This window comes from Conger conger, chromosome 18, assembly GCF_963514075.1.
Source record: "Conger conger chromosome 18, fConCon1.1, whole genome shotgun sequence".
NCBI lineage: Eukaryota > Metazoa > Chordata > Actinopteri > Anguilliformes > Congridae > Conger > Conger conger.
In genome coordinates, this window is record NC_083777.1 from 31,225,500 (window position 1) to 31,238,103 (window position 12,604).

Consider the following 12,604-nt stretch of genomic DNA (forward strand, 5'->3'; position numbering starts at 1 on the left):
TGATATTGTAATCACAATATGTTGTTTTACAAAAAATAAAAAAAATTGGTTATCCTCTCTATGAAAAGTGGGCATTTTTTATTTTAATAACTTAATGCAAGTGTTACAGGTTGCTTTTTTTGTGCTAAACCTTATTTTGAGGAGTATATTGTCCTTTTCAACAGCCCGTATTCTCTGCAGCGGAATCCTTCTATATACATTTACAATAACCACAGCACAATTCATGGCTGCCTGAAATCACACAAGGACTGTAACATTTCATGTTATCTATGCGCACACAACGTTTCCCGACGACGCTGGGAATTTCACAGTCGGTGCTGAACGCAGCAGGATAATTAATCAAAGCGTCCTACAAACCTGACAAGCTGCAACAGCGCGATACCGATTAACAGAAATTCTGCTTATGGACAAAATAAGGACACAGACCTCCTCATTAGAAAAAGGTTTTTTCTTCTCCATACACACAAAGGCTTCTGTAATGGCCAAATTGCTGTACACACAAAGAACACAACAATATTTTACAGCTTTTTGGTTTTATGGGTTTCCAAAGAACACACAAACGCTGATATTCCTGAAACATCGTGAAATGAAAGAACAAAAGCCTGAACAAGCTTCGGGTCACCTAAAACATAACTGGCCAGACAGGATTTCAGCCCAATTCCTGCTTTAAACTTTGTATTTTAACAATTAAAATAAATGTTATGTCTTACATTTTACTCCTCATTCTCCGCAGTTGCAACCGATGGAACATCCTATCAAAAGATCCTATCGAGATAATCTGTTAATCATACCACAGAGAAACAGCGAGATGACACAGGGAATGGATGCTCCTATATTAATGTAAGGGTTACACACACACTCCAGAGTTATATATAGAAAGCAACTTTGTTCAAAACATTCATTTAATAACTTATGAAAGATAGAACTCATTGCCCAGTGAGCCAGCGAAGAAGGACTATGTTTAACGAGGCTATACCTACACAGTGGGTATACTATATATTTGGCACAATGATTAAACATTCAGTCAGAACTAGATTCCCTGGAAATGCAGGCTTAAAATCTGCCACTAGGGGGCGTGGATGTTGCGTCTGATATTCTGTACTGAGACGGTTCTATCTGGTTGGTTTCCATTAGTGGAAAGCAGGGATGTTAGGCCTTAACCTGGGTTTGGTGCCCTAACTGGTCAACGGGAGCCAACTGCACGACATGCATTTATTTGAAGAGGCCCACTGTACATCACAACTGTTTTCACAGAACTACACACAAACTATATACCACTTCATTGTATCATTTTTCAGACGTGCTGATCATTATAACAGAACTACTTTATATATGCAGAATATTTCGACAAGCTCTTGGTACGAGTCAACAGAAGTATATCCTCAGTTTGGGAGAAAATGCGTACATACACATATCGTTTCATATAGTTTTGTTTAAATTTTGCTGGGGGGGGGGGGGGAGAGATCCTGACATTTTAGATTTATGTTGCAGATCCACCCGTAGCATGTTTGCATTTGAACACTCACATGTACACGAACCTCACTCTACAGAAAGTCAAACAAAAAAAGTGCTTTTTTTGGTGGTGGCTAGCAGTGTGGGAACTTCAGAAAATCGTTTCGCCAATTTGCACACGTTCTCCACAACACGTTATACTTGAACACACAGTACGCGTCCCTTTCCTCATCAGAACACCGTCAGTTCGTCACTAACCCAATTACACATTTTACAGAGGAAACAAGTCAGTGCTTGATCTGTTAACGATCGTCACGATGAGAGCAACTGTCACTTTCAGTTTACCGTATCATTAACGGAGCCCAATCCTCACACAACCTTCCGCGAGGCCTACTTAAAGAGCAAAACTGCAACGGTCAGCACTTACTGCTTTCAAAAAAGAAATAGAATTTTTCCTGCATTCACCAACGGAAAGTGATTGAATTAGCTAGAAACAAGCGCTTAATTTCTACAATCTTAATTCCGTTATTTTCTCTTAAATTAAAACTGAGTAAACAAAAATGGGAGAAACTAGTCATCGTCTTTTCTTAAATTCATTTGTACCATGCTAAAATTACACTTCAATTAGAGAATAAAAACACAATGAATGCAAGCCTCAGTAATGAGTATAAAATTAGAAAAATACCAACAAACATATATATTTATATATAACCTAGAAACGTTCAGCAGTCATTTAATTGAATCTAAGACGTTCAGGCCTGTTACAGTGGTTTGCAGATTGCCCCTGCAAATCATATTGAAGATACAAAGTACTAAATCTGATACGGTTAAACCTTTAGCATGTTCCTCTGCCATAACGCTCATCTCTTCAGATACACTCCCGACAAAATGAACAGAAAACACACGTGCAATTACGCCCGTCTTATGAAAGACAGACTTGTATGTGCTTCCGGGTCAGCGGTTACGGGCGCAGAATCGATAGGAGAGTGGTTATCTGGTGTGAAATTCAACCGCGCGCCAATGTCGCAAAAGCAGAAAACCCACAAACAGAAACGCTGAACTGCGGATTCTGAGATCGACCTGGACACATCGGCAAGTTTACAGGTGTAACAGTGGCCTGTCCTGTGATGAAGCAGCACTTCTGAAGAAGACTAGAGGTGCGCTAATGAAAAGTCAAATGGGCGAATGTACCTTTCCACAAGGGGAGCTTGGTGTCCTACACTGTCCGGAGGGGTAACAGGGCTTCCTGTCTGGTCATTACACTCCTCAGAAACACATCTTCTCATTGGACAAAACCGGCGTAAAGCCCAGAGAGCCCAAGAGAACAGAGTAATATCTCCTGAACACTCCATCCACAGGTAGCTGCAGGTGTGCACTCCCGGATGCTTTTCCTCCAGGTGTGTGGCATCTCCTGAACACTCCTAAACGGGAATACCTGCCCAACACTTCCCCCAGGTGTGCGGCCTCTCTGGAGAAGCACCAGCACAGGTGAGTGCACGTGTACTTCCACTGGCTGGACTGGTCGCCGTGACGATGGCTTGCAGAAAATCAGAACGGATTAGAAAACTGACAGAGGCAGTTGACGTCTGACACGTCCAAATGCGATCATGCAACAGAAGTGCAACATGCACACGGACACTCACAGTCTGCGTCCATACATACACACATACACACACACACACACACACACACACACACAATGGCTCAGTCAATCCCTCACTCACACACACACGCACACACACACGCAATGGCTCAGTCAATCTCTCTCATATACAGACACACACACACACACACACACACACACACACACACACACACACAATGGCTCAGTCAATCCCTCTCATATACAGACACACACACACCCTCAGTACTGTTGGGATAGGGAGGTCCTCCGGAGGGCACTAACTGACGTCATATCGGCCTTTGATCATCAAGTTCAGCAGGGGGCCGACCTGGAAACAGGGCAGAAAGACAACATGACCACAGCACTGCCTGGAGAACACATCACACTGCACACGGCTTTCCTCAGAGCAGAGATTCCCTGGAAACATGACACTGGAACATGATCATCTGAACTGTACATACAATAAATCTTCATATAAAAATATATAAGCAATAAATCGATCAGTCACTGTCTGAAATTGTCATTTGGGGTGAAACAAAAACACCCATTGTACTGTCCTTCCCTCATTGAAGCCTGGAGGGCAGCAGGTTCAGCTCAGCCAGCCACAGATTATTGTGCACATATATCTTCACAGGCAGCTTTTCTTAAATGTATTTTGATCAAATCTACCAGGATCTATGTTACTGAGCCAGCTAGTAGTGCTAAACCTGTCACAATTTGTTTTCTTGTTCTCCAAGCTGCTGCCTTCCAGGCTTCACTGAGGGAAGTATCTTGGTTCTGGGGTTTTTTTTTTTGAAGTTGGACCCTGATAGAATCCGTCTGATCACTGTGTGAAGATGAGGGCTGATCACTGTGTGAAGACGAGGGCTGATCACTGTGTGAAGATGAGGGCTGATCACTGTGTGAAGATGAGGGCTGATCACTGTGTGAAGACGAGGGCTGATCACTGTGTGAAGATGAGGGCTGATCACTGTGTGAAGATGAGGGCTGATCACTGTGTGAAGACGAGGGCTGATCACTGTGTGAAGACGAGGGCTGATCACTGTGTGAAGGTGAGGGCTGATCACTGTGTGAAGGTGAGGGCTGATCACTGTGTGAAGACGAGGGCTGATCACTGTGTGAAGATGAGGGCTGATCACTGTGTGAAGATGAGGGCGCTGGACACTGATCACTGTGTGAAGATGAGGGCGCTGGATTTCTGGACTTTACCTCGTGCGGATCTCCCAGGGCTTCGCCGAGCATCTTCTCGATGTTCCTCATGATGGCCACCTTCTGGTGCGCCTTCAGCGGGTACTCTATCCTCTTTGGGGTAGGGGCGCCCTACAAAAACCAGCAATGAAGCATTAACACTGCATCCTCCATTAACACGTTTAAAACCAGCACTGTATGAACACTGCACCCTCCAGTTCCACACCACAAACACATAATCAACATTGTAGGCCTACCCAGTAGTACTTTATATTTTTTGGGGGGGAAACATTTGCTCGGTGAAATATGAAATGTGAAATTACTGAAATTACAATACTGTCTCATTTGTGGAATTCCACATCATCCATCCATCCATACATCATCTGAACCCGCTTATCCTGAACAGGGTCGCAGGGGGGCTGGAGCCTATCCCAGCATACATTGGGCGAAAGGCAGGAATACACCCTGGACAGGTCGCCAGTCCATCGCAGGGCACACACACCATTCACTCACACACTCATACCCACGGGCAATTTAGACTCTCCAATCAGCCTAACCTGCATGTCTTTGGACTGTGGGAGGAAACCCACGTGAACATGGGGAGAACATGTTCGCATGTTCGAACCCAGGACCTCCTTGCTGTGAGGCGGCAGTGCTACCCACTGCACGTGCCGCCCCATTTAAAACCAGCACTGTATTAACACGCATCCTCCAGTCCCACAAACACGTTTAAAACCAGGCCTGGCGATTGCTAGCAGTCGTTACCCTTTTCAAGATTCCCACAGATAGGCCTATATACAGGATAAAAATGTAATGAATGTTAATAATCATAATTGAAACTGAAATGGCACAAGAAAGGAATATTGGAATAAATGATCATGGTAAATGGTTGGCATTTATATAGCGCCTTTATCCAAAGCGCTGTACAATTGATGCTTCTCCATTCACCCATTCAGACACACACTCACACACCAACGGCGATTGGCTGCCATGCAAGGCGCCTACCAGCTCGTCAGGAGCATTTGGGGGTTAGGTGTCTTGCTCAGGGACACTTCGACACAACCCAGGCGGGGGATCGAACCGGCACCCCTCCGACTGCCAGACGACTGCTCTTACTGCCTGAGCCATGTCGGCCCCACATCCATAAGCAGAAATACATTTGATTTACAGAAACGAGCGTACCTTATACCAGAAATTAACCGTGATCGTCACTCCTCCGTTTAGCAAGGACTCGATGTGATGCCACCTGTGGAGAATTTCGGAAACAGGAGGCAGAGTTAGAGTTGCGGAGGAACTGGGTCATTTCATCTTAAAACAAACGTATCGGTTGTGGACCGATGCAGAGATTATGGCAGAGATGGTGGGACTATATGAGGATTCCAGAGAGCTCACAGAAATCAAAATCATATTAAAAACTCCTGACGGCAAACTAGACCCGTAGGCACAGATACCCTTTCTGTATCAGTTCACACTCCCGAAATGAGCTCCAGAATTTTTCTGTCCACTAAACTACAAGCAGCATTTAGACCACCTGCAGGGGCAGACAAGGGCTCTCCACGTCCCCATAAAAACACCCAAACCCATCTCTTACCAGTACATCGGGATGTACAGCACATCTCCCGGACCCACCACAGTCTCATAGCCAACAAGGTTCTTGAAATTAGGAAACTTTTCAAAGTCGGGATTCTCAAAATCAACCTACAATGACAAGAAAAAATGAAAGAGACCAGTTCTACAGTTCCAATGCCTTTTACATCACAACACTTAAATCATGTCGCTGCCACATGATTCATGTCCGTAGCACACACTTTAAACCGTTCATGTTCATAATTCTCACCCAGCTAGATTTAATGGAGCGATTCCAAGACAACTGCTTTAATTAAAGAGAGGTAGCCTCGTGTAGGATTTAGAGTGTTTTTAGCGTTTCATGATCCTGGCTTCTGGCTGTATGTAGCTGCTGATTACAGGTGAGTTACCTGGCTGTATGTAGCTGCTGATTACAGGTGAGTTACCTGGCTGTATGTAGCTGCTGATTACAGGTGAGTTACCTGGCTGTATGTAGCTGCTGATTACAGGTGAGTTACCTGGCTGTATGTAGCTGCTGATTACAGGTGAGTTACCTGGCTGTATGTAACTGCTGATTACAGGTGAGTTACCTGGCTGTATGTAGCTGCTGATTACAGGTGAGTTACCTGGCTGTATGTAGCTGCTGATTACAGGTGAGTTACCTGGCTGTATGTAGCTGCTGATTACAGGTGAGTTACCTGGCTCTGCCGGTCGCAGGGGTGGTGAACAGGATAGGGGTAGAGACTCTCGAACTGATCCGGGGGAAAGAGTATGCACCTCTTATGGCCTTTAATCTGAGCGAAGAAGTTCTGCTGCTCGTCGTAGTGCGCTGGGGTCACGTTCCCTGCACACGAGAACACAGGGTTAAAGGTCAAAGGTCAGAGGAAAGCCTAGGTCACTTCTGCCTCCGCCTTTCAAAGCGGTGCGTGAATTATCATTTCAATACCGCTTCAAATCTTATCGCCGTCTTTCGGATGAGACCTTAAACCGAGGTCCTGACTCACTGGGGTCATTAAAGACACTCTTCCCAAAGAGCAGGGGATTCCCCACTGTCCCGGCTAAAGCGCACGCGCTTATGATGCGCTACCTTCCATGCCGATGAGCAGCAGGTTCGATGTGAGCTGTCCCCAGCTCCTCTTCGCTTGCTGCTTGTTGATCCAGTTCCAGTTGAAACCCAGGAAGTCCATCACGATCTTCCGGCCCACTGTATCGTTCAGCGTTTGCTGCAAGTACACCCTGAAACAATCCACCAAACAACTGTTTGGACTTTGTTCTTGAACACCTGAATACAACACAATCTAAATTTCCACGGTATGGCATTTTAATGCAAACAAAATAAACTATGCTACATTGCTGCTCATTAAATCCGGAACTTTTGCTTCTCTTTTCACTTTTCAGGACCGATCTCTGGCAAAACAGCCCATATTGACAGGTGGAGTGTGTTTTGGCCAGCCCATACTCACAGGTGGAGAGTTTTGTTGTACGTCGCTCTGGATAAGAGCGTCTGCCAAATGCCATTAATGTAAATATAATGAGAGTGTTTTGGCCAGCCCATACTTACAGGTGGAGTGTGTTTTGTGCACACACGAGTACTCGGCTCACCCCTTTCTGTCCGTCTTACCCAACATTCAGTTATTGATATCATTTGTCAAAATTAACAGAACATGAGAGGAAATTTGGCAAAAATCGGATGTATGTGGGCAATGAGATTGGTAGAGTATGATACAGTTTGTTGGTGGAGTCTGTCGGAGGCTTTTGGTTGTTGCTAACCTGCCCACTTGGCAACGTGCCTGCAGTGGAAATTTGTCTGGGGCAAAAGTCGTTCCCACTGCTTCTCCACGCCTGCTGACAATTTCACTTCCTGAATGAGGTTTCAGATGCCAGCGATGGGCTACTAAGCAACAACGAACAATGCCACATTATCTGCTGCCTTCACGTTTAACCTGAAGCCCGGTCCTGTTTTAAACCCCATTTCTGGCACACTGCTTCTGAGATCCGCTCAAGCCACTTCCTGCTACTGATCTCGTATGATAAAATAGCTTTTACTTCAACTGTATATTTGACCTCTCATCCATAAGAGTATTCAGAAGCATGGTCCAATTAGGAAATGGGACATAATTTTTGTACAAGCATTCAAACCACCAAATGAAACACGTAAATCCAGGTGAAACACACAATTGTTTCAATACAGTAAAATAATGTATTATTATTAGTACAAGTAGTATTACTATTATTATTATCATCATGAAGTATTACATTTCATTAGGCAGACATTTGGCAGACGCTCTTATCCAGAGCGACGAACAGTTGATTAGACTAAGCAGGACACAATCCTCCCCTGGAGCAGTGCAGGGTTAAGGGCCTTTCTCAAGGGCCCAGCGGCTGTGCGGATCTTATTGTGGCTACACCGGGATTAGAACCACCGACCTTGTGTGTCCCAGTCATGCACCTTAACCACTACACTACAGGCCCTGTATTATAACACCAGGTGAAAAACATACATCACCTCTCTTCTCCCCCCGACTCCTCAGTTTCCTTCATTTTGTCCACAAATTCAGGAAATTTCATTTCCAGACGTTGTGACTTGGGAACAAAGTGCTCGCAGTTTCCCATTTTCTTTTCGTCGTAGTAAAGGAAGCGGTGGGTTTGAGCCAAGTAGACAGAGAAGTCTCCCGCCCCGATGTGCTCCTGCAGGTAGTTCACGTCCCATTTCAGCGCTGGATACACCAGGTTGGTGTCCGTCAGAACAACTGGTTGCTGAAAGCAGAAACACACAGGGCTATTTTGAAACCTCTCAATTTTACACCACAGTCTGTTGGTACCATACATTAACATAACCAAACGCTTACAACTGAACATGCTTCACTGTGATTGCTGCTGGTTTTCCCACCCTGCCTTTACCTGGATGTCAAGTCAATCAGTAGCGCAAATTGTTCAGTTAATTACCCGGAAGAAAATAAAACCGGGGAGAGGGTTAATGTCTTGTGTGTGATGCGTTCTATTAACTGCCTGGTCTGTGAACTGATGCTGCTTCTTCTTCTAATGTGTAACAAATTCCTGGTCGATGAATCATTGCATGAGTATACAGCACTTTTCTAGACACCCAATGTGCTTTACAGTGATGAGGGAGAGACTTGCCTCAACCACCACTAATGTGTCGCACCAGAACGCTCATTGCACTCCAGCCGAGGTGGAGAAAGTGTTTTTGCCAATAAAATCAGGGGATGATAAGGTGGCAGGTAGAGACACCCAGGTTGGGATTTTAGCAAGGACACCGGGGAACCCCCTTTACTCTTTGAGAAGAGTGTCATGGGATCTTTAATGACCACAGTGAGTCATTAAGATGATAAAACATTCCATTCAGATAAGCCTCACACAATCAATATTGCCTTTGTGAACAGGCGTTTATGTCACACACCTGTATGCCTACCCTGTTTATTTTGTTTGAGACCTAGTAAAAACCATACCGTTGCTGTCAGCTTTCAATCCCGACATGTTTGTAACACCAAATTCAACCAAACTCGAGTCTAAAAGTTACAGACAGCCATAACTAGAGTAAGCAGTAGAATTGGACTGCAATGCACCGTGTGTGAAGACCCCCCTGGCAGCAGACAGTGCAATGCCAACATTCCTGAAGCAAGCAGTCAGCCCTCAATAAGGCGAGGTTAGAACAGGAGTTTCAGCCGAACATTATTCCCTGTAATACTATTTTACCCGTTTTCTCGCAGTGACAGCTATGTGAGTGGCAGTGAACAGATCTCCAAGAGCCATTGGATGTGAATGCAACGGAAGACATTGGCGCGTGTACGTGCTGCTAAAACATTCGGAGATTTAGAGGGAAATGCGGATGCAACAGCTCTGGACGGGAAGATCTGACAGCGGGTGCCGATGAGCAGCGTCTCGCCACCGCCATCCTGCAGCCAAGTTTCACAGGTTAGACATACAAAAGAGAATTGCGAAATTAAACACTTAGCTATTCAAATAACCCGCAGTCAATTCCAACAATTCCATGTTGATTTATTCCGTTGAAAGCTATCCAAATGGCAAACACGAAAACCGCGAGCTAATTAAATACTACCACTAGAATAAATTATTGTCACATTTCTTTCATGGCTGACACCTGGCTGTAGAATGATGCTCCGTGTATGTTTACTTTCCGTACTTGAATTTGATTTTAAGCATTCCAATTACTAAGTCAGCGCCATCAAAACTTGTTTTGATAGTCAAGGCGTGTGGGACATAAATAACTAAATATTCTGGCAAGCGGTTGCAGCGACGACGCTTTCTGCAAGCAAGTTCTGCAACTGCTACGTGACCGATGGAACGTAGCCTCCCTGAACACGTGGTGCACATAGCGCTGCACCGCGATAGCGGAACCGCAAGCGAATGATTAACACCACAAGACGGAAGCGAACACCGTGATGGGGACCCGCCCGCACATGTACATGTCCGATGGCTCTTCCGACTGGGATAGTGAGGTCGATAGGTTCGGTATAACCTAACGTTGACCTATTCAGCTAAGTAGCTAGCCATCCATTTCGCGTTGAACTGTGGTGAAGCGGGGCAGGTGCAGCCTTTGTTTCTATCTGGTTGCAACAAGAGATGATGTCAGACCGCACAAATAGATCTATGAACTCGAAAGTGTATTATGCAGAAAAACTTTGCTCTCGGTTGTTTTTTTTGTTTTTTTTAAAGAATCACTAATTAATTTCAGTATCTATGAATTAAGCGTAAAAAAGTGAACACGGGCGATACACAAATTAAATTTGTATTGAAATCAAATGTAAGGTTGATCAAGTCAGAGGGTTGCAGGTTCTGATTGGCGAGCTGATCGAAGCATCAACTGTACAACGCTTTGGTCAATGGTGCTATATAAATGCAGTCCATTTACCATTTACCAATGTATTTCAGCTGGTACAAGTAGTCGCGTATACAAACAGCCGTACAATTGCATGTGTTAACGTTAAGATTACATTATGTCATATCTCAAAAAAGAGATGTCACTCGTGCATTGCACATAGCTAGCTAGCTTACACTATTACAGTGGTGTAAGCCAGGGGTTCCCAAACTGGGTCGGGACCCCATGTTGGGTCGCTCGATTTTAGGATGGGGTAGCCTGGAAATCTTTAAAAAGATAAAATGTAAGTTTTGTATCTTTAAAATATGTGAATGTAGCCACTACATGTTTAACATTACAACAACAGCCCAACTATAACAAAGGCAGGAGAGGTTGTGGTATATTTCCAGTAGCTATAGTCGTGGCTAAAGGGTGGTGTTAGGCACGAGATGTGTGTGGGTGCGGTGTTGGGGTCGTGTGTGTGGGTGGGGTCGAGTCAGTTTGTGAACATTCATCTGGGGTCACATCAGAAAACTGTTTGGGAACCCCTGGTGTACACCAAATGAGTCTCACTTGGCATCGAAGCCTAGTTTCTAGGTAACCAAATACTGTTCAGTTATTAACGCTACGGTACGACCCAAAATGTTTACCTAACTGATCAGAGTTGTTTTATGCTTTCGCTTTTATAAAGTTCACCACGTTAAATCCATTGCCATGCATTTCAGTACGTTAATACTCCATCCCAAACCGGCAACACGGAAATTACTTTGAACCGTGTAAATTCAAAAAAAATTTGAACCGATCCCAGAAATTAAGTCGGTGCCACTAGCGCTGCCTTGGCAAGCAATTTCCCAGCGAATCGCAATCTTCTGGCCTTGTGAATGCATCTTTTCTTACAGTATATTATTACCAACTAAATTTAGTTTCCTGTCGTTAAGTAAGCAGGTTCCTAGCTAACGCCCAATAACTTGTACCTAAAGTTAGGTAGCCAGGTTTGCTCACTTGCCAACTAACGTTACTGATCTGTGTCCTGCACCTGTAATCTAGTTAGTTACAGCAATACAGATTGATATCCATCTAAATGCTAGATAAAGATCTGGTAAAATAACTAGATAGCTAGTCTGCCTGCCCAAATATAAATCGGAACCGAGGTCCAGCTTTAGCTAGGATAACATAAACCAAAGATCTTGAACCCAGTTAATCTGACAACCATTGACACCCGTCAGTTAGCGGGTTTCGAATGTAAACAAAACTTAACAAACGAATTACCTCATTGTCAATTAAGATCTCAGCCCTGGGGTCGGTGTGGGACATTCGTGGTATAGACCGGGTCTGGAAAGTATACTTTCTGAATTGGGACTCGTCCCATCCGGAGCCGTGGACCTCGGCGAAGGAGGTACCACCCTCGGCACTCGCTGGATCGGTTTCCGCCACCGTCGCTGCTGCCATGCCTGCGTGCCGAGGATCGCGCTAGACAAATTAATAAAACGCGTCTTCGTTCACAAACTCAGACGCCCCTATATTTGCAACCGTGTCATTTAAAACAACGCTAAGGGACGATACTAAAAGGTGTGCATCCAGCACTGCGGCACCAGTGAACCAAACAGTAAACAGATTTCTGTCAGGCTGTCCAAACCAAGCCAAACGACGCAGCTACATATGTTGGTAAGAGGAAACGTTTTGGGTGTGCTGCTTGCATGAACTAAGAACAGAGACACCCAGAGCCCGGAAGAATCAACTGCACGGTTTACGTGTAGGCGGTAAGTTTCAAGTTTCACAACGTGTCCCATACGCTTTTCGGCTTTGCATCTCCCTGACTCTTGTCACGCAACAAAAGGGGTGGTGGTTCTGGGTTTCATGCGTCATATTAAATGGTTATCCCTAATTATAAATAACTTAATTTAGTTCTCAAAAGAAGAAAAATGTGCAATTCTCTA

At 44.6% G+C, this 12,604-nt stretch overlaps 1 protein-coding gene across 2 annotated transcripts; it reads right to left on the reverse strand.

Annotated features, from left to right (window-relative positions):
- Positions 1–433: 433 nt before the first annotated feature.
- Positions 434–12,359, reverse strand: hif1an (hypoxia inducible factor 1 subunit alpha inhibitor). 2 transcript variants are annotated; one of them, XR_009706357.1, is made up of 9 exons: positions 11,937–12,359; positions 8,337–8,587; positions 6,918–7,066; positions 6,529–6,674; positions 5,856–5,962; positions 5,447–5,510; positions 4,286–4,396; positions 3,303–3,404; positions 434–3,248 (listed from the first exon to the last, which is right to left on the reverse strand). XR_009706357.1 is itself a non-coding variant. In XM_061227762.1 (8 exons), the coding sequence occupies exons 1-8, from the start codon at positions 12,114–12,116 to the stop codon at positions 3,354–3,356; spliced, it is 1,059 nt and encodes a 352-aa protein (XP_061083746.1). In that variant the 5' UTR covers positions 12,117–12,359; the 3' UTR covers positions 434–3,353. The 2 variants fall into 2 exon arrangements, 1 of the variants encoding a protein (XP_061083746.1); XM_061227762.1 differs by having other exon boundaries at positions 434–3,404.
- Between the last annotated feature and the right edge of the window lie 245 nt (positions 12,360–12,604).

Bases quoted from the DNA above. Each gene is read 5' to 3' on its own strand.
- hif1an (XM_061227762.1), bottom strand. From the start codon at position 12,116: ATGGCAGCAGCGACGGTGGCGGAAACCGATCCAGCGAGTGCCGAGGGT. The intron at 7,067-8,336 runs GTGATGTATGTT...GGATTGTTTCAG, and splicing joins GAGTCGGGGGGAGAAGAGAG to GGTGTACTTGCAGCAAACGC. The intron at 5,963-6,528 runs GTAACTCACCTG...TTGTCATTGTAG, and splicing joins CCTGCGACCGGCAGAGCCAG to GTTGATTTTGAGAATCCCGA.